The 22245-nt window shown below is 47.5% G+C and overlaps 1 protein-coding gene across 25 annotated transcripts in view; it reads right to left on the bottom strand.

The window, feature by feature from the left end:
* ptprk (protein tyrosine phosphatase receptor type K) overlaps positions 1–22245 on the bottom strand; it is an 84025-nt gene that overhangs the window by 52243 nt on the left and 9537 nt on the right. For 24 of the 25 annotated variants that reach the window (XM_037448844.2, XM_037448847.2, XM_037448854.2 and 21 more), the window contains one exon: positions 524–646. The exons of the other annotated variant lie outside the window; for it this stretch is intronic. In XM_037448844.2, coding sequence (XP_037304741.2) covers positions 524–646 — 123 coding nt within the window. The remainder of the gene's footprint in view (positions 1–523; positions 647–22245) is intronic. 25 annotated transcript variants of the gene reach the window in all.

Here is a 22245-nt window from a genome sequence, read left to right as displayed (position 1 = left end):
GAGAAGAGCATGGCCAAGGAAAGGAGACAGAAGAAGGACAGGACAGGAGAGTAAAGGAGGAGACAAGGTTATAGGATAGTAGAGTGGAGGAGACAAGGAAAAGCAGAGAGGAGCTGAGACGGGAAAGAAGAGGAGGCAAGGGGAGGAAAGAAGGTGAACGCCAAAGCCTAGATGGCTATTGTTATAACATTTGGCTTTTAAGATTGTTAAAGTAGGCAACCTTCCCTGTTCTCTGCCGTTGATTAATGACCTCATATTCTGTTAATTAGACCCTCAGCCCTGAGGCAGAAAGATTTAATTTCCCCTTCATCATCACCACGGAAAAAAGAAAAACTACTGATTAAAGAGGAGAGTGGACGAGAGCATGTCTAAGAAAAGAGTACAAAAAAACATTAAATAGTACCTAGCACCAAAAAATGGCCTCCATGCCGGATATGTACAACAAAACAAAGGTCAAGACTGCGCTTGTCGACGGTACTCGAGGAAACGTCCCGACGTCGCAGGTGGACGACGTGAGACTCACCTTGGGGAAGTTCCGGCGAGACGTACGGCACCTCCTGGGTGTTGATGTGCGTCCAGTCAAAGTCATCGTAGGGATCTTGCTGGTAGTCGCACGGAGCGAAGCCCTCGTCGAACGTGCAGCTCCCTGCAAAGACAAAGACACCCGGGGTCACCTCGCGGTGTCAGCAACTGCCGACCCGCGGACGCCAAATGCGATCGGGTTGCATGGCGCCGCGAGTCTTCCGCCCCGTGCGCCGTTTCTCTGTGTGCGTGTCTCCGCCCTTTCGGCTCATTAACGAAACCACCAGGAGTCCGAGCGTGCGACAGTCATCACTCGGGGCCGATCAGTATCACCTCTGACTCAGCAGCCGGGGCCTTTTGGGGGGCGATCATCTGTGTGCCCCCCCCCGCGGGACAAAGGCCCCCCCGGGAACAGGAAGTGGCTCTAATGCGGAGAGACGCCGCTTGTCCCCGGCGGCCGGCTGGAACAATCAACTTGAAACGATATCCGGCTCGTGCTGGGGGGGGGGGGGGGGGTCGAGGGGGGGCCCCACTGCTAGCCGTCTGATTCATTGAGCTAAGAGCAACGCACGGCTCGTGTTGATAGAATGGCTCGGAGAGATATCGCTAAGAAAAGCCGGGGCGCCATCTGACTGCGCTCAGCGGCAGTTAGTGGTCGCTGACACGCGTCCTCGGTGCCCTTCTTGACGTTTGCCAAAGTAGGAGAAGAGGAGGAACCTACTTGCAGTAGTGGTGTGATGATACCTTTATTGCACATATAAACATGGATGTGATTAATTAACCAGTCGATTGAGCTTTAATGAAAGTAACCAAACCCCCAGATGATGATGAATAACTATATCGGAGGAATTTACACCTGAGCGAACATCTGCGACTCTCAAGGTAAAGAGCGGCAAAGCCTCAGCGGGCGCGAGCCACCATGAAGCGCCATCGGCAGACGTAGATGTGATGGAGAGCGCAGCGACGTGCCCCCCCCCCCCCTCTCAGACGGCCCGCTGATCAGAGCGCGCGCTGCAGACGGATAGCGAGAGGTGACAGCCGCCGCCGGAGGAGAAACAAGTTAACATCAATCTAAGCGACCGCCTTCTGGCTGCCTGTGACTCAAAGCCTGCAAGATGCACCGGGGCTGCTCTCCTCTCGGGCGTCGTACTCTTTTATTTTTTTTTGATGAGTAAATAAACAGCCTCCGTTCATCCCGACTCCCATTCAGTTCAATTAAGTCGTTGTCACAGCACGTTACCTGCGGTCACAATGCGGAACAAGCCGGGACACGTAGAGGGCGCCGAGCTGCAAACTGGTGTACGCACAGTGGGATTCCACTGATGTCTAACACATGCTGCCGGGTGTGCGCCTGCGTGTTGTGGGGGGGGGGGGGGGGGGGTGGGGGGGGGTCGGCGCTGTCTCCCAGTGAGTGTGTGTCAACTTAGATTTTGCCATCAGGTTGCTCTCTCTGCATGGGCTAAAAGAGCATAAGTGTATAACTTTTGGGTGTGGGTCTGCATGCATGTGTACAACGCTACACTGCAGGTGAAGGTATGTAGGAAGGTAACCCTTGTGGGAATTGTTGAGCTTTGTTCTCATCGGGGTGGTACACTTTCCTCGTGGAGATGACCACACACACACAGCAGCATGAATAATGTCAGCTCAGAATGGCTGCAGGTCACTGGGAAGTAAAGTGTCACTAAAAGCCAGGTCAAAGTGGACAGAAAGTCCCGTTAGTGCGAGTCTTATCATTATTATTGGATTTTCATTGCTCATTGACTGCAGCGTTGTGCTTTTACATTACATATCATTTTGCTGACGCTTTTATCCAAAGCGACTTACGTTGAATTTTCTTGTTTACATTTTTTCCCGGGGAGCAGTTGGGGGTTTGGTGTCTTGCTCAGGGACACTTTGACACGGGCATGGAGCAGCCAGGGTTCAAACCACCAACCTTGCGGTTCCCAGCACACTCTCTGTGCTCCATGCCCCTGCTCTGTGCTGCTACTGCAGCACTTATTTTAAAGCCTCCGGCGCTTGCTGGCTTTTCTGTAAGTGACACATTGTTAGGCGGTGGCTTGGAGATTGCAGAGGAACTTGGCCTTGGTCGCATGCTAAAGCGTTTGTTTGGCCTTGTTTGACCGGCCGACCGACAGCAGATATACAGAAGCTCTATTCAGTTACACAGAGTACAGGGAAATTGGATTCAAACCCATTGTGTTTGAAATACATACACACATAATCACACACACACACACATGCAGCTCTGATACAGGGCCATGGTAGACGGGGTACTAGCATTGGCTTAGCTTACTGTGTTTTATGTTTTTGCTTTAATTTCTCTCAATCCTAGAGCATTCCCTCTTTTGTCGTCTGCATTCCTCTGATAGGCATTCTTGCAGCTTTTTAGCTGCAATCATACTAAACACAGTGGCTATGTGTCTGCTGGAACCAAATGTGTGTGAAACTGTCCACACACACAAAAACGCTCACACCAGCTTGCCCATATTCTTAGTTAACACTCCCTCTCCTTAATGTCCTGCCAACTAAAACCAACACACACACAAACACACCAGCAGACATGCATCTGACAGAGGGTAGTGCTTGCCAATAAGAGCAGACATTGAATTGTACTAAAAAAATAAAGCCAAAATCTATGTAAATTGAGTATTTGATCTGTGACTGTTCCATTAGTATAAAACCCAATAACCCAATTCCAATAATCACTTAAACTTGTACTTGTTTCTTTTGCGCACAAACTGTAATAACAAATATTCTGGCAGCAGAACAAAGCAGCGCACCATCACTTTTTAAGTCTATGTGGAAACGGTACGTTTCTCAGCAAACAGCGGCCTGCTCCCACGTCCCGCGGACAGAGAGCGACACACATTCTCACTTAAAGCGAGGTGACCTGATGAATATACGCACAGTTTGCCCTTTCATTTAAGCCCCTTTTAGCTCTGGTAAACATCCGTTCCCTCAGCCGCTCGCCTCGCTTCCACCGAGCTGCGCGTTCAGTGTGTTGCACATGAGAACCGCCAGAGCGAGAACACAAAGGTGGAGTTAAATCCCCGCAGTCCACCGCTCTGGACAAAGGGTCGTCACCAAGGGACTTGGGACACCCTGTGCAAACCCGCTTTATTAATATATTTATTTTTAAATGACCCAACTACCATCGGTAGGGAAAACGAGCGCATCGTGGTCCGCTACAAGGAGGGTCTGAGAGTCCCGCCGAGAGGGGGGGGGCAGTGCATCGGGGCGAGCAGAAGAAAGCTGCCCAGTAGAATCCCAGTACACGTTTCTATATGGCCCCTGGCACATTTGGGGATTTTTTTGGGCTTACTGTGGTGGCCAGTAATAACCGAAGCAGTAAAATCGTAGCAGCAACACCAACCTGAGATGGAAGACGCTTTATAATGTAGAGCAATCATTGGTGGGTTTTGCGTTTATTATAAGCACTTCAACAAAAATACAGTTTTTATGTGTATTCATCCAGAGTCTGTCTGCATGTGTTAACTGTATGGTGGTATGTCACAATCCCAACAACATTTTCCAACTAAATGCCCGAGTGTGTGTCCAGATGCTCCACTCCTCTCCATTCACAAGGACGCAAGAGAGAGAGAAACCGACTGCATGCTAATCACTTCCTAATCAGCTCCTGTGATTGGCTGCCTCGCTAATGAAATAATGGCGACTCATTTGCATTATGAAATAATTAGAAGGACTTGATAAAGGCTCAAGGGCAGAGTGAGGAACGCCACACACACACACACGCACACGCACACACACACACACACACACACACACACAGTGAAACAGGGCCGCTGCAGTCTTTTCTAAAAGATTGCTGAATGGCATCAGACACAACATCTGCCACCCCCACTCAGACTCATTTTGTGGTGATTTGCATTGACCTCCACCACCCTGAGTTAAAGGAAAGGCTTCGACTCAAACTGTTCGAAAACGTGGATGCGGACGACATGTCGACATGATGCTCCACAAAAAAATAACATGTGCAATACTTAGTTTAGTGGCTTTAATGAAGACTTTTCCTTAGTCGGCAATAACGTGTAACAATAGCTGGTTTGATTAGCTTTTCTTTTCTTCAACATGATCCAACTGATCTGCTGAGCGGGCGGTATTGAGTCCCATCTCCTGGCTGTAGGCGGCACACGGGACACACTTGAATACAACTAAGGTCTACAGACTATTCAAGGAATTCCTGACAATGAAACTCCATTATAACTAAAAGATGTCTGATTATAAAGTCTCAGAACGCTTGGTACAAACTCGTGCCCTTGTGCAGACAAACGCTCCTCTTGGGCCGTCATAACGTCCCCTTGGTGTGGTGCGCTCGGATCAAATGAGCAACTACACATTTCCTCAGAGGTTACAGCTGGCTTTATGGCACGTGCTGGCCTTTTGTGTGTCAATATGGTCGGTCATGCCACTGAATGTGCGAGCAGTAATTGCACGTGTTTGAATCCAAAGAGATGGAGGATACTTGGGTCTTGTAGACTGAATGCTCATATCGGCTTTGAGAGACTCTGGAGCGAAAGCGGCTGAAGCCATCAGTCCCGTGAATTGTGAAATTATAAAATGGCTAAAATCTGTAAAAGAAATGAGGGGTATGCAGGGTTGGAGTCAGAAAAAAAGGGAGTAAAGAAAAGATACAGAGTGATTGTGTGAATGCTGAAAATGAATAAAAGCCCGACAGATATAAGGCCATGGAGTTCTACATAAAAGATAGGCAGACATTTGAGATATGGAAGATATGCAAGGTCATCCGCAATGCTGCCTTACAAATTTGAGTTAACCAGACCTGGTTTGAATAATACAAAGATGTTTTGTGTTCTGTGAAAAATGTCCAAACTAAGCGAGTTGACTGACCTCGTACGGTGTAAGAGCCTCCTCCTTGATTAATACTGTCCTCACTAAAGAAACAACCACGACAAACGGGTCGTCTTTGCACTACAAAGGGGGGGGGGGGGGGCACCTTTGAAGAAGCATTCCTCCAGCTCTCTCCTCACGACAATGGTTGAATAGGAATAAAATATGAAAACTTGGTGCATAGGGATAAATTAACTAATAAGACAAATACCACACAGCTGATATTTTCTCTCACTCACTCACTCTCTCACTCAGACTAGTATTTATCAGCAGAGCTCAGTTGCAGGCTGCAGGCAGAGATGTTATCATCAGAGAGCAGATAAGACGGGACGAGACGAAGTGAGGGAAATAGTGCAAAGAAATCAAGAGGAGGGAGGGGAGACACAGAGGAAGCCCATTTCATTCTTTTTTTGGGGGGGGGGTGAATCCAAGCCAATTGTTTCACTATTTTCTTTTTCTATTTTCCGATGTCTTTTGTCTCCTTCCCTGTCTTTCCTGCATTGATAAACGGGGGATCCAAATCTAGGTGGCTTCGCTATCACACCAGGAGAGAAAAGAAGAGAAGCTCCGGTTCTCAAACGGAAATCACTTTCAAGGACAATAATTACATTTCCGTCATTAAAATCCAATTCCAACGGCCAGTAATACTATTTCCCACCAAATCATTAAAAAATTGTCCAGTTAATAATTACGTCTGCTGACCCGGATTTATAATCATGTAGGGTTTTGTGGGACATTTCATACCAGGGACTCACTAACGGGGAGACGTCTTAACGAAGGAAAGGAGAAGGAAGGGAAAAGGAAAGGAGAGGAATTCATGTTATAGTAATGACACGGTCTCACTACTTCATCTCTGTGATATTATTATTTACTAGCCTTTCTTAATGCCCTCAAAAGGACTTTTATATTTATTGTCTGTGTGTGTGTGGCACTGACCACGTTGTGCAGTATCATTTACTTTCTTTGCGTTGTCTCAGCCTTTTTGTTGCATTTCTCTTTTTGTCTCTTGTTCTCCCTCCCTGAGAATAGGTGAAATTAGCCTGAAATGATACAAGGTGACATCAGAGAGGCTGACACACACACTCTCACACACACACACACACACACACACACATCATGCTTCAGTAGCCCTTGCAGCACAACGCGACACCATCAAAGCCAGGACACTTACACACACACACACACCTCGACTGTTAAACATACACACGGGCACGTGCACACCCAAACACACACAACTGACACAGCGACATCAGTCACATGCACGTTGTCACACACAGAGTGACACTCATACGTGCACGCACACACACTCAGAGCGCTGGTTTAATTGGAAGTGCTGAAGGCTGCAGAAGAATTTCTCCTTCATCTCACAATGCTGTAATTGAATCTGAGAAGTGTGTGTGTCTGCCTGTGCGTGTGTGTCTGTGTGTATTCAGCTGATTCAGGGGTTTCCATTGACAGTAACAGTAAAACAGAAATGTGTTTTTCCTCCTCCCCTCGTCCTCTCCTCTCCTCTTGGGGTTAATGCCGCTGTTCAATTCAAATTCAAACTCAAGCACTTTTCGTGCGCCGTGTTATTTTTTTTCCCCCACAAACGCACAATCGGGTCCAACATCGTGACCTCCGCCGCCGAGCGTTGGCGTTGCATCGGTCGACGCGCGGCGCGTTTTGGACAATAAAATGTGCGGTACGGAGGGGCTCATTGGAGCTGCACATTCTGAGAGCTCTCTTGTTGAATGGAGGCTCTCTTCTCTGCGTTGTAAGCAGCCGTGCCTTCAGGAAACTACCATTCAACTCAAGTAAATACTGAGAATATCGATGAGGCGGGGAGGTATCGGTACTATACACGGTTAAAAGAAAATAATAATAAAAAAGCAGCGTTGCAAACCTCTTCTCTCTGTGTGTCTGCGCCAGTCTCGCTTTACTCTGACTCTCTCTCTCTCTCTCTCTGTCTCTCTCTCTCTCTCTGTCTCTCTCTCTCTCTCTCTGTCTCTCTCTCTCTCCCTGGGTCGGTACAACGCGAGACAAAGTGCGGTTTAATTTGACTGGAGTAGATGCTGAGAACTTCTGCTGTCTTGAATGCATTGGAAGTGAGGTAATAAGAGCAATCCATCACAACATGGGCCCAAAAAGTGTAAAGCACAATTTCCCATAAAAGTGGGGTCTCCAAATGACCCTAAAAGATATGCATGAACGATACGAATGAATGTCCCTGGTCTAATTCAGAGCGTGGTCCCTGTTGCCGAAACACGTCGAGTTCCTCAGGAGGTTCAAGAAGGGCCTTTTGGGAAAATCTCTCCTTCTATCTTTGTCTGAACACTATAATCCGAAACTACTCGGCGTGTGTGTGTCCAGAGATAGCTGTTGGCGCTGTTAGCGGGGATGAACCCTTCCATGGACACTATCTTTATGACATTCACCTCTCTCCCGCGCCCCCCCCGGCTCTGTGTCTATCTCTCCATCGTTTATCTCTATTACTATTCAAATGCTGACATTTATGACATTCAAAGCAACTTCACGCGCGGGCAGACTGGCCGGCCGGGAGAGGAGGAGGCGGCGAAGTGGGTGAGAGACAGCGAGGGGAGGGGGGGGCTCGGTTCCCCCGTCTCCCTCTCCGCCCCTTTTGCCTTTGGTAGTTTGCTGTTCCCATTTTGACTACTAAATACAGCGGTTTGTGAACTTCCCGACTCCATTCCTGCAGTAACGGGAGCTCAGCTGACGCCTGACGGAAAGGTTTCGTGGCCCACACGTCTTGGGATGACTCTGGAGATTGGTAGCTTGTGAAGACTCACCCATTAACCACCCACGGGTGTGCGGGCGCTCTCCATGCGTCGGTGCGGGGAGCCACCATCGAGCCCTCAGACCCGAGAGGACAGCTGGTGTTTCCTTTCAAGTAAGAATCCCCAAACAACAAGTCTCAACTTGGCTGCCTTCTCGCCGCCCTTACATGCACACTTGACCTCAATAATGCTGAGTGGGTGACTCAAGTACAAACAAAAAAACTTCACTGCCACAGGAATCAAAGAGGGGGGGCCAGGGATCGAGGATCCAACAGACATCGCAGTTCTTTAAAACCTTGAGTGAGTGACCTCATAAGATGAAAAACACAGGCGCGTTTTAGTGTACGGCGCCGGAGACACAAACACACACACACACACACATACACACAATGTCAATGTGGCCGGATGGAGTCCCAACGAGTTTTCTAAAAAGGGGGCCTGGAAGCTAGAGGGATCCATGGCGAGCAGAACGGGGTCAGAGCGACGGCTGGCAATGGGCGGCGAGCCCAAACACCTGTATGGACCCGCGTGGGCTCCCGAGCGCTTCATCATCGAGCTGCCCCGCTAACCCACTGACAAACGACCAGGAGGACACAATCAAACAGCGATTCATCCACGGGAGAGGATTTGAATGGGCCAATCGCAGAGCAGACAGGAGCCCGTTTGTTTCCCAGCCAATCGGGGCACGGCTGAGGTTTTGGACCGAAAAACAGGTCTGGTGTGGACGAGATAAGAGCAGAACAAACACACACTGAACACCAAACCCCACAGACATTAGCACACACAGACACACACACACACACACACACACGGTAGGTACGGCCAGACGGAGAAGGGAAGGGGAAATGCAGAGGAGACAGAAGGGAAGACCAAAGAGGAAAAGAAGACGAGGAAACCTGAGAGTGAGTTTAGAGGAAAATGAACCCCCCCCCCCCCTCTCCCCCAGGGGCTGTAAGCAGGTTAAATGTGAAGCAGCTAGCTTAGCGAGTCAGCACAGAGGCTGGTGACACGCTGAACAGGCCCGGCTGACTGCTACCATTGTCCAGCAAAGCTGGTTCAAAGGCTGGCCGTCTGATTTACGGACTGACGGCTCCGATTTTAGTCGGTTCGTGTTTGTGCAGCGGAAGCACTTCTGTTGTTCGGACCAAAAGCACTTTCTCCACAGCACACACAAAGAACAACCTGAAACAGCACTTGCAGCGGAGGGGAGAGAAATAAACGGCTCAAAAAAAAAAACAGCTTCAAAGAAGAGGCGCCTAAAATAACAATTGGAAAATGTTGCTGGGACTTCTGAAACCGATAAAAATCAAATAGGAAAAAAAAAACCCATCTTGAATAGGAAGAAAAAAAAGAATACGTCAAAGAAGCTCTTTTATCTGTGGATGTGACACAGTTCTGTCGAACAACAAAAGATACCTAATGATAGCATTTAATGTCCTGGAAGAAGTTTACTGCACAAACACACACACAGAGAGGGAGAGAGAGACCCAAACAAGGGGAACTAAACACAGGTGGAAATAGCAGCATGGTGGCAGATGAGATGGAACCAAAGCATGGGGTGCAGGGGCAGTGACATCAACGTGACATCACACGCCTGTGGCGTCGGTGGCTGTAAACACCAGGTCTGAACCGCTAATAAGCAGGAGTAATACAACAAGTAGCATTTACTCTGTGGTCAGTGGCTTTACTGAAGCCAGGTGTGTATTAAAGAAGGGGAGGGGGATGTGGGAGGGGGGGGGGGGTTGCTGACATCTGGGAAACAAAGGCTAAAAGACTTCAGGATGTGGAGAGAAACGGGAAGTGATCGGACAGGATTGAATCAGGACCAGGGACTTTTGGAAAACAACAGTGAAATGTAAAAGGAGAACCGCCTGTAGACGTATTTTGACAATTACACAAAACCAAGAGCTTATAGAGCTTATAGGAAAAACACAAATCATTTTCCATAAAAGGAATTGTTGAGACGGCAGTTACCGAGAGGGACTACTGGTAGTGGGCTATCGTGGGCATGGAAAGTTAAGAGATATTTATTCAGCGAGTCTCATTAAGATCCATAGCTGTGTTTGCATGAAGCTAAATAACCAAAACACACAAAAGGTAAACGGCAGCAATGTGAACCAACTTTCCCCTCGGCCCGTATTCACACGCAACTCGACACACCAGATTCAAGGCCGGAGGGAGAAGTGTGTGCTTTGTCACCTTCAGCTGCAAAATGTGGTCAAACATCACTTAGGGGCTGAAACAAGAGAGATGAGAGAAAAAAAGACAGAGAGAGGGAGGAGGGGGGACAAAAAGAGGGCAAAAAAGTGCTAGAGGGACGTCCACTCCTCTCTCCAGGTTCACACGCATGTCTGTGACTTGTGCGTGTGTGTGTGTTAAATGAGTTTGGGGAGTTGTCGTCTCTTTATGATAGCTGTAACTGGCCTGAGGACGGCTGTTATTACCCTTACAACAGGGAAATACTGTGTGAGTGTGTGTGTGTGTGTGTGTGTGTGTGTCCGGGCAGCACTTTCAGAGACACCCTACGGTCCTGTACTCAGAATCTAACCAAATCGAAGAGGCTTTGGATTTGAAAAAAACGTGCCGTTTAAGCAAATTCCATTAATTCAATCATGTTTCAATAATTCACAGACATAGAGTCATACAAACTATAACGCTTTTAGGTGTGTGTGTGTGTGTGTGTGTGTGTGTGTGTAAGAATGCATGCCTTCTAGCTAAGGAGTGGCTCATGGGGGAGGGAAAGAGGCGAGTTACCTACAGGGGAGTGGTCTCTTTATAGATGTGTGTGTGTGTGTTCATTGTTAAATGAAAAAGGTCTGAGCAGGAAATGAGTGGAACCGGTTCCTGACTCACATTCAGGTTACAGAGCGCCGCCCCGGGCTCACACACTGTTAAGACACCAGACACCATTGTTAAATGTGTCCCGACTCTTTGTTTCTTTATCTCTTTCTGCACAAATTGAGGTCAAGCGAGGAATATGCGGGCTAGTCGGCGGCCTAATGGTCAGGGACATGCCCGGAGGGTTGCTGGTTTTGACCGTCACTTTCCGATGTTCTGTGTGTCCGCTGGTGGGGGCGTGCTCACCTGAGTCAGTGTGTGCCCATCAAGGCGGCACTCCACCATGCGCGGAGAGCCGTGCATTAAAACGTGAAAAAAAATAAAACCTTGAGAGGGAAATAGTGAACTCTAAAGTCTTAGACAATAGAGCCAGACTGATGTAAATCAAAGCTTTGAAGTGGAAATCATTGATTCACGAGAAAGGACGACGTAGAGAGAGAGACCCACCGGCCCAAGCTACAGTTTTGGTCACATGTCCGAAAATGCAAAATGCTAGAAATGGAAACGTCAATTTTCCTCAAGGATGTCGGCCTTGTAGATGACCATGAAATGGGATGTGGGATGTGTGTGTGTGTGTGTGTGTGTGTGTGTGTGGGGGGGGGGGTTGCATATTTTGAGGAGCTATGTTGCCCATTGCTCGGGGGCATCAGACCCGGTTTCCCTCTGCGCCTTTAATGTCAGAGCAATGGGATGAGATGGGGGAGGATGAGAGGGAGGGGGACAATCGCTGCAGTGTGCAAATGACTACGTGACCCGAGACCAGCGCACGCTGTCCAGGCCGCCCCCAGAGCAAAGCTTCCAGTCCCCCCCCCCCCACCTTACAGGGGGCGGACAGGGGCGATGTACAGAACCTTGGTGGGCGCCTTCAGCGACGTACATGTTACTGCACAGTGTCCCATGAAGGGCTCCATCCCGAAATACAGAAATTGACTTCACCACTTCCAACTCATTAAAAGTAAAGTAAAAACAGTAAAAAAAACCAACAACAGAACACACACACTGCAAGGGGGTGTGTTGGTGGACTGCTCACTTTTAATGAGGTCACAACCTGCCTGTATCTCAACTCGTACGGTCGCCTGCGATTGGTCAGGTTGTGTTCATATCTGTCTCCTAATTGGGTCGTTAAAGTGATGGAAGGACATAACATTTTTGTTCTCGTGAATGTTTCTCACTCCATGAAGTAAACCTTGTTCTCCGATGCGACCGATGACCACTGGAGGTAACGGATGGCACGGAGCGCGCTGCCCCACTTCTTCCCAACTTTCCCACAGTACTGTCCTCTCTCTCTCTCTCTCTCTCTCTCCCCTCGCCCCCCGCCCGCTTTTGTTTCCCATAGGCCCTCACTCCCGTCTGTGTCACGTACGCCGCGATGTGTGCCAAGTAATTAACGCCGTTTGGGTTTGTTCTGTGAACAGTTCGGAAACCTTGATAATGGAAAACAAGTACAGGCTGGCTGCTTTTTTCTCTTTTATCGCAGTCTGTGTTTCTGTGTCCGTCCTTCACTTCCCCCCCCCCCCACGACCGCAGACACAAAAACAGACACACACCCCCACAGGCCCTTGCTTGCCTTCACCGTCCTCCCTCCGTGTCAGCGCCGTCGCTCACGGCAGCCAGGCAGAAGATGCTGGTTCCTCTCTGGTTTGTCTTTACACAACAATCACTTCTGTGTTTTGGGTTGTTGACTTGTGTCTGGTCCGAGCGCACACACACACACACACACACACACACACACACACACACACACAGCCCGTCACTCTGAAGAGGACAGAGGAGCAGTAACGTCAGTAATCAAAGTGGACAAGGGGCTTTGTGCCGCTGAGAGAGCGCGGGCGAGGGAGAAGGAGACGAGAGCGAGGGATCATCTCCTTTAACCGTCCACTCCTCTCTGCCTCCCGTCCTGCAGGCAAAGTGTGTGTGAGTGTGTGTGTGTGGGTGGGAGGAAACGAGAAAGGGAAACAGGCACACTGGTAGTGACCCAGGCCGAGTAGAGAGAGGGGACACCGACGTGATGAAAGAGAAGCCTGCACCAGCTTCTCACTTTACCGCCACTAAACACACCCCCATTTGTGTCCCCAAACTGGGATTTTTGCGATCACAAGGTTTTTGTTTCCTTTCAGACTAAACTAATCCCCCTTGGCGTCGCACAATGTGGAGCATTTACTGGACATTCACTCCACGAGATGGACTGTAATTTCCCCAAATCGCTGCGCGATATTACCACAAAGAGCACCAACGAGCAGTCTGCTGCAGCCCCGTCCTTTGATTCACAGCAAATCTACATCCATCAGCAGAAAGCACACACACACACACACACACACGCCGCACTAAGAGAAAAACTTCCTCCACAACAACAGATGCAATTTGAGAAAACATACGGCACAGAACCGTAATTGGACTGCAGAGTGTTTGTGGCAGGTGAACTCAGCTGATCTGGTTTCGGACAGCACCTCTAACCATGGCTGCCGCTTCAATGAGATCCAGAAAAACATGAAATGTGTGTGTGTGTGTGTGTGATATTATGCCATGCCCACAGGAGTAGAAGTCCATACAATCAGGCCTAGAAATGCACAAGTGTCTTTACATTTCTCTCCAAACCCATGGCTCTGTGTGTGTGTGTGTGTGTGTGTGTGTGTGTGTGTGTGTGTGTGTGTGTGTTATGCCACAGGCTTTGTGTAAAATCCACTCAAACAAACAACTTGAAGAGCAAAATGCAGCTTCCTTGGACCGAATTTGTAGCCATGGGCAATGTAGAGTGGGTTTGTGTGTGTGTGTGTGTGTGTTGGCCTGGGGCAGTGTGTGTTTGGGAGGGTTGGGGGATTTCTTCATGCCTGGTCGTACATGAAAGAGAAAGAGAGCATGACCACGCTGACTCACACAAACATTGTGTGTGTGTGTGTGTGTGTGTGTGAACAAATGGACTTCCATCCATGTCCTTTCATCACAAATCCAAAACACACACAGACGCACAAACTCAGATCATCACCAATCAGAATGCAGATTGTCCAGGGAGGTGAGTGTTACTCGTACTTTCTTCACCATGTGTTCATTGTGATGTAATGTGCAGGCTGTCGTGAGCTCAGTCTGCAATAACTATATACTTTACACGTGAAGTCTGCATTTAATCATTTGTGTCATTATCAATCAATCTTTTTTGCCAGGAATAAAACATTTAACTTAAACTTGATTTTAATACATTAATTCATGTAGACTGACTAGAAGATAGATCCATTGCGTAGGCGCGATGAAACAAGGAGAGAGGAGAGTTATTCTAAAGAAAATCATCAAAAATAATTTAACATGGCTGCACTCGCTCTGTGGCAATTTGGACTTTTGCTTTGCAGCGGTGGGTAGCTCGGACCTACCTACCACACCTAGACACACTCGTGGCGAGCTACCTGTACACACCCGAGCCTCCTCGCCGTGGGCGTCGACTTCCCGAAGTGGGCGTGGCCGGTTACAGGCCGCTCCTCGCTCCCATCTTTGGAATATTAAATGGGTAAAAGGCTTCTGGAGCAGCAGAGCGGCTGAATGGAGCCCATTCCTCCCTTTACAGACGGAAGCTGATTTCATTATAGATAAATCAAATTCATCTATTAAATCTCTGCCCCCCCCTCTCTCTCCTGACAGCCCCTTCTCCATTTATCTCCCTTTCTTCCTCTCTGTGTGTTTCTCCTCCCCAAAAAGAAATTCCAGCTCTGTTCGCCCCCTATCAATTCAAAGCCTTCCCTTTACTTTCCAAACTCCCTCAGTCTTTCTTGATTTCTGTCTTTTTCTTTTATTGCTCTCGTTATCGGTGTAATAAACCAAGTACGCACACAGACAAGTCAGGGGGAGGGGGAGAAAGGCGAAAACAGCGGAGGAATAAAAAAACGGCGGCTGGAAGAGAGAAACCAAAAAGGAGAGAGAGAGAGAGAGAGAGAGAGAGAGAGAGAGAGAGAGAGAGAGAGGAGAAAAGGAAAGAAGTGCCGTGTTAAAAAGCTGAGTCCACCGGAGCGGTCACAACAAATTCATATCTCTCAGCTCTGTTCGCTGGGACGCATGTGTGTGTGTGTGTGTGTGTGTGTGTGTGTGTGTGTGTGTGTGTGTGTGTAAGGTAGACGACACCTCTTACTCCCTACTCTCAGTCTCATCATTGCAGCTGTTCCACAGAGGTGTGTTCCAATATATCACCCTGTCACACACACACACACACACACACACAGGGTCCCTGCTTAATAAGCAGTATTCAGAGCTCCTGGGTTTGTAGAAGCTGAAACTGCACTCCTGCACAAAAGACTTTCTTTCTGTCCTTCTTCATTTCTTTTCCTTTATTCCCTTCCTCCGTTGTCTCTGTTTTGCCGCCATATTGTCCTCCCTCGACTATTTTGTCCCTTCTTCTTCCCTTTATTTATTTTACTTGAACTGCAGCCCTGTTCTTATTAATTCCTTCTCTTTCTCTATTCCCCGATTCATTTATTTTCTTGACCCTCCATCTGCCCCCCCAGCCTTTACACAAACATGGAATGAGTGGGTTGAAGTGCGTGTACAATGGGATTCAAACCGATATGGCTAGCTCTGTTAAAGCTGCAGAAAGAACGGGAAGATTGCTTTAACTTAATTGTGTTATTCAAGACCTCCTAAACGTTTAATGCCACTGATACACAAGCAATTAATACCAGTGACCCAGAGACCGTGTTCTAATATTTCAATTAATAGTTTGACATTTTAGGAAAAGATATCACATGTTACTGACTGGCATTTTACCGGCTCATTTTCTGGCTGTTGACTTTAGCTGCAGGGACACCGATCAAGCTTTCAAGTCATATCAAACATATTTCACAGATTAAACTATTTCTTTAAGTGAAATGGTGTAAAAACAAAAGCTTAAGATTTAACTCTTTGTTAACTGTAGTTCATGTTTGTTTTATTATTTCCTTCGCTTTGCTTTATTATTCTCTTTCCTGAATGCATTTTTTTCTCCAATGTACAGAAAGCAGAGAGAAAACAGAAAAGAGAGGACGAGGAAAGTGGACACCTGGATGAGTCCTGAGGCTCTGCAGGGAAGAGGGGATGAATCGAGGAGAGGAGAGGAGGGGGGGCAGTTTCTCTCAGCTGTTCCCTCATAAGTGTGTGTGTGTGTGTGTGTGTGCACGGTCCGTATGTGCATTAGTGCTGGAGGAGTTGAACAGGGGGTCGCACCAGATGGACGCACACGACTGACAGATTCCACCCACCAGTATCATGTGACCACAATTCAGCAGCTCTTGTGATTGCATGCGATTCCACACACACGTTCTCTCGCCTTTAGAGCTGCCACACATGAGACGCTTGAGACGCTTTGGCGGGCGAAAAACCAAAAGCGACAATTCTGAAAAAGTCGTCCAAATGTACCAGTTCGATGGAAATGCATGCAAATGGTTCCGTTTCAACGACTTCTACCGTCGTCAACTCATTTACGTCACACGTGCTCTGTGTATCATACCAGGTGTTCCTGATGGATTGCAGACGGAGCACACATGCCGTCACATCGCCGACTGGGATCGGGCCACGAGTGCAACATGGCCAAAAGTTTCAGGGCAGCAGTTTTGGTTCAAGATTTTTTTTTGTTTTAAACTGCCTCTAATCTAAATGGAGGCTGCAAAGCTCTTAGAGACAAATTGTGTCTATTGACCCTGATCACCCCCCCCCCCACACACACACACACACATACCTCTTAATATCCTCAGCACTCAACTAACCACTCCATTCCTCATCCAGTAAACTAGCTGTGTGTGTGTGTGTTTGTGTCGAGGTGAAAAGTTAAATGATAGCCATTAAGATTCATCTCGGAGTTCACTACCAGCCAGGCACACACACACACACACACACACACACACACGCGGTGGCCTCTGTCAGAGTGCAGCAATTGTCTCTCCTCTTCTTTTTGTCTCGCGCCTGTCATTCAGGCCAATTCAAAACACTGAATGCATAATGAATGCAGTAATTGCTCCACTAAAGCAGTGGTGAAAAAAAGAGAAGGAGATCAAAACAAGCTACTCATTTTGTTGCTTCTCAATTTTTTTTGTTTCAAACTCCTGTTTGGTTTCTGGCGTGAGGCGACTGTTTTCATGTTCTATAAATCCTGCATAAATCACATTTCGTACCGCTGACCATGTCTCTGTGGATCCGCTGTGACGCGCAAGCGACACATTTCATAATGTTCGCTCTCTCTGTCCTGTTGCTGCCTCCTGGTAAGGAGGAAGGAAGAGAGTGATGAGGATGAGGTGGTTACGGATGAAGGTGACGAAGAGATGGAAGATTAAAGTGGAGGCCAAAGCCATTCCATCTTCACAACTACAGATTAGAAATCACAGAGCAATGTCCTTGTTTCAACATGTTTACCACACAAAAAGTGTAGGTGGATGTGTGTGTGTGTGTGTGTGTGTGTGTGTGTGTGTGTGACCGGTGAGTAACACACTGGGGATGCTGACGCATTCTGGCAGATACAGTGGCCGTGGCCACAAGTGTGTGTGTGTGTGTGTGTGTGTGTGTGACGGATAGTTAATTATACGAATGTGTTGGTCCGTTCGTGTATGTTGTGCGCACACCGACCACAGGCCTGATAGGCAGTTCTTAATTAGTTGCCACGGCTACCGATGATGTGTCTTGACAGAAACTGTGGTGATGACAGCGCCTCCTGCCTCGGAGCAGAGAGGCATGCTGGGATTGACACGGGGTCCACTCAGTCATCATGGGGTGTGTGTGTGTGTTTGTGTGTAAAAGTTCAGATTGACGAAAACAAGACAGCTAGTTGTTTCCTTGATAGTCAATTAGTGAGCGCAGAAGGGATTAACACACACACACACACACACACACACACACACACGAAAGATTATTCATGTATCCAGCTATATCTTTATAATTTGGTGATTAATGACTCATTCATGTGTGAAAATCCTTCTGATGTGGATGTTTAAGATAGATGTCAGTTTCACTATTGCATGAAACAAAATAAAACTGGCTAACAATTCATTGGGAATCCATTAGTAACCCGATCAATAAGGGTAGAATATAAGGGAGAATGGCGTCGGCATCGATAACGTCTTAAGCAAAAACTTTCCTTGTGTGATATTTATTGGTCTTTTTAAATCTGAATACTTTTTGTCCCTACTGTCAAACACGGGTCTAATACACTGCGTGGCGTTAGCTACACAACATTAAACAGGCCAGTTGCTCTCTCTCTTTCTACTAGTGAGTCCACAGCCGTCCTCACCACATTAAGCAGTGCGGCTCCACTGACTGAACTGTGTGTGCGTGCGCGTGTGTGTGTGAGGTCATTAATGAGGTGTGACTAGTCTGCGTCTGTGAAAGTTGAGTGATCGGAGTAATGAGCAGCAGAACATGGAGGAGAAGGGAGACGGGGGAGGGGGGTGAGCATGTATAAATACCTTCTTCATAGTCATTGATTACACAGGCAGACTGTATCATGGCCACTTGTTTGCAATGCAGTCTGATGGGACCGATCAAACAATGACTGCTTACGAGGGAAAGTCCTTTTTCTGACTTAAGGAAAATGATAACAGTGTCTTAAAAGGTGAAATTGTTTTTTATTTTAACAATATAGCAATCAGAATAACGGTATTTAACGATTGTAATTTCAATCACCGCCTCTGCTACCCTCAGGTAAATTCTTGTGTGATCGTATTGTTTCTACTCATTCTAAAAATTAGTTCTGAAACATAGTTTTTCATGTGTGCTTATAAATATAAATATTATCAAGTTGTATATATATGTATATATTTATTTATTCAGCTTCTTGTTGACATGATAGATTGCATTTAAATGGAAGGCGCCTGGGATGTTCCCTCGCTTCTGATTCACATAACAAAATAGAATAAATAAAACTAGCTGAGATCCTTCTCAAGTTTGAATGGTGCAAATCAGTTTAGAAATTTGAAACCAGCCAGAAGAACGACCTTCACAAAGACACCGATGGATACATGTATGGCTGGTGCGACCTGTTGTAGGTTTGCACATCTTTATATATAGAAGAAAACTAACTTGAAGAAAGAGTTTCTATCCCCTACTACGCCCCCCCCCCCCCCCCCAGTCGAAAGCTGAAGAATGTGAAACAGAAACAGGCGCCAGCACGATGAACAGACGGATTTCACAGCAGAAACCAATCAGTCGCTGCACAGCCAGTTAGCAATGTAAACACACACACACACACACACACACACACGGAACAAAGTCCTTCCCTCAACTCCCTGCCTCCGTCTGTGTGAACAAATCGTACTCGCCCTCTGTCTCTCAGAGTGACTGAAATACATCTTGAAATGAGGGAGTAGGAAAAGTAAACCCAAGGTCTGGATCCACTCAAACCAGCAGAACTTTGCCTCCCTGTGTCTTATCTGCTCGGTTGCTATCAGCAGATGTGGAGGAGGAGGTGCGTTAGGAGACATTGCAGCGGTGTCAGTCTGCAGTGGTCTGCGCCGTCACACTTCAAGCAGATGCATCTCCATTTATACACCCCCACCCCCCCACACGCTCCACCTCAATTTCGTTAAAGAAGTCAGAGTCTGACCAGGACTGGGTCTAAATGTACATCCAAACATCATCTACGGCTTCAGCATGCTCACAAGGCTTTCTTAAATGCCGTTTGGATCTACTGTGTTTTGAACTGCAGGAAAAAAAGTTTAACAAAAAAAAAATCTACTAGCTACTTGTATGAAAACTTGTATGAACACTGGGTTGTTGGTGATGACGTCCAGCAGAGACCACATCGCGGGAATTCAATTTCCATTCACGAGGTGGATGAATTTAAGGCGATTGGACGTGGCAGCGCCGTTAGAAGTGAATTAATTTCACTCCTGTTACGCTCACACTGTACACATTATGCAAAATAGACAAAACCGCTGCTTGCAAACTAAAAAAATCCTCCCTGAACAAACGCATGACAACAGAGAAGGCTTCCTAAAAAAAAAAAGGATCCCGTTGCAAAATAAAGGCCACAAAGAAAAATGCTATCATCGTCCCTCGATACGTCAACATTAGGTTTGACAATGCATGCTCCGTTAGGCTCCAATAACACGCCGAGTGATTCACAATTTCCTCACCGAGTCGGGATAGCGGGGCTCTGTCATGACAGCCGCGGAGCGGGAAAAACAAAAGGAAACCATCAACGGGTCATTTACAAGAAGTTTGGCTTCCTAGTTCGACCCTTAGAAGTGGCTGGTGGGTTTCTCACTTCTTTCCGACGCGTTGGTTGCAATATGATTAACGTGACTCATGTTTCTGAGAGAGAGAGAGACGTGCTGAGCAGCTTTCTCTGCTACAAACTCCTCAGCCACACGTTAAATATGGAGATAACCAATTGGTTTGAAATGACTGAGTTGAAGATCCTGTCACAGTCACGTGTGGTTTTCCCTTTTATTTCCTCTTCAGCAGAGGTAGGTCAAACAGTTCAAACATCCAGCGCAATGTAATCGTTAAGTAAGTATTCGAGCAATGTTTGGCTGATTGTTTATGAATCAATGACCCAGTGAGGCGTGTACCTCAGCATCGCTATACTTAAAGAGAGCCAACATCATTTAACTCTGTATGTTTGAACTTCAACTTGTTAAATGATATCTGGCATCTTTGAAGAGAGAGCAGAAAAGAATGAGAATGAGCAGAAAATAAAAAGCTCTACATTCACTGCTGTAGTTGTGGTCTATAAAGTCCAGGTGAATCCACATGGATCGACAGTAAATGGGAGAAAACAGGGTTGCAGGAAAAGTACAGCACAATAAACTAGATTCTGTTATTAGCCGTTAGAGATGGATCGATAGATAAAAGCAGAGTCCACATGAAATCAAAAAGCAGCACACATCAAAGAGCCCAAACATCTAGCACCGCTAACGGTGAAATAGTTATGTTTTAGTCATGGACAAAGACTCCCTCCCTCCCTCCTCCCTCACTCCCTCCCTTCTGCTCCGTCGGTTACAGTCACCCCCTTCCCTCCTTCAATTCCTCTTGCTCTCTTTGGACCACTAACCTTGATTCACAGTTCTACTCGACTCTGCCTCGGGCAGGGACGTGCATTCGCACACAGACACACACACACACACACACTTCCAGTGATTTACAGGCAGCAGCACAGCAGTGCGCGCTGACCAGGACACTCGTACGCATGTAGTTGACGGTGGTGAAGTAGCAGCGGTTAGTTCAGGGCCAGTGTGGAGGGAAAGTGTGGCTAACCTAAACCACATGTGGCTGACTTTGTCTCGCTCCATCCAGTGGTATGCGAGACTCCGGTGTGTGTGTGTGTGTGTGTGTGTGTGTCCGAGACTTTGGAGGGGGGAGGTGTGGTAGCAGACTGCAGAAGGAGAGGCCCGAGCTCGCCCCTGGCTACACTTTAACCTTCCTCCATCCAGTGAACAGCTGCATGCGGCGTACGGGCCGCTTGGAGCCACGTGGACACACGCCCGCCCACAGGGCCACACACCTGGGAGCTGTGCCTCTGGGACTGCTGTATGCACCAGGGACTCAGGTAGAACGTCATGTCACAGAAAGCGCCCGTTGCTTAGTTGAATGTTCTTTTGAGGAAGATCCACGGGCCAGAGGGGAAGTTGACTTTTAGTCATTGTTAATAAACAACGTTTCCAGTTAAAGATTGGCTGATGCGTTGTCAAAGAGCTCCCCCCCACCCACCCAGCAGTCTGTAAGAGGAGACCAGGCGTTTTAGACGTTGGCGCCGAGGAGGGATTCAAAGAAGCTGCGCGGCTACGACGGTTGATGAAGAGCAACGAACATCCATTTCATTCTCTTACCATCTGTGTGCATAACGAACGTTTGGTTTGACTTTCCAAAGTATTCAAACTGATCGGAGGGTTTCTTCTACAAAAATCCCCGCTGAGCTCAGCGCACACACACACACACACACACAGCTGTTCAGTTTTAAACCACACTTAACTTCATGAAGCCTACTTTGCAGTGAGGGACTAACCCTACAAGACAGAGCCACGCTGAGTCTTAAGGTAGCATTGTATGCATGTGTGTGTGTGTGTGTGTGTGTGTGAGGGAGACTGTAAGAGACAGTTTATGTCATGAGGAGGTAGAGCTGTATCTGCTAACCGTTACTCCGACCAGACAGCTCGCTTGGCTCACGCAGTAACACACACACACACACACACACACACACACACAGACACACTTTACCTTTGGCCCAGTACAGACGTAGTGACAGTCAACCTTGCCACTTAATACAAAGAGACAGTTCCTCCTACGGAGACTTGTATTC

The sequence above is a fragment of the Pungitius pungitius genome, chromosome 20 (assembly GCF_949316345.1).
Source record: "Pungitius pungitius chromosome 20, fPunPun2.1, whole genome shotgun sequence".
Classification (NCBI taxonomy): Eukaryota; Metazoa; Chordata; class Actinopteri; order Perciformes; family Gasterosteidae; genus Pungitius; species Pungitius pungitius.
The sequence above is the reverse complement of the archived record's forward strand: the minus strand, read 5'-3'. Positions and strand labels throughout refer to the sequence as shown.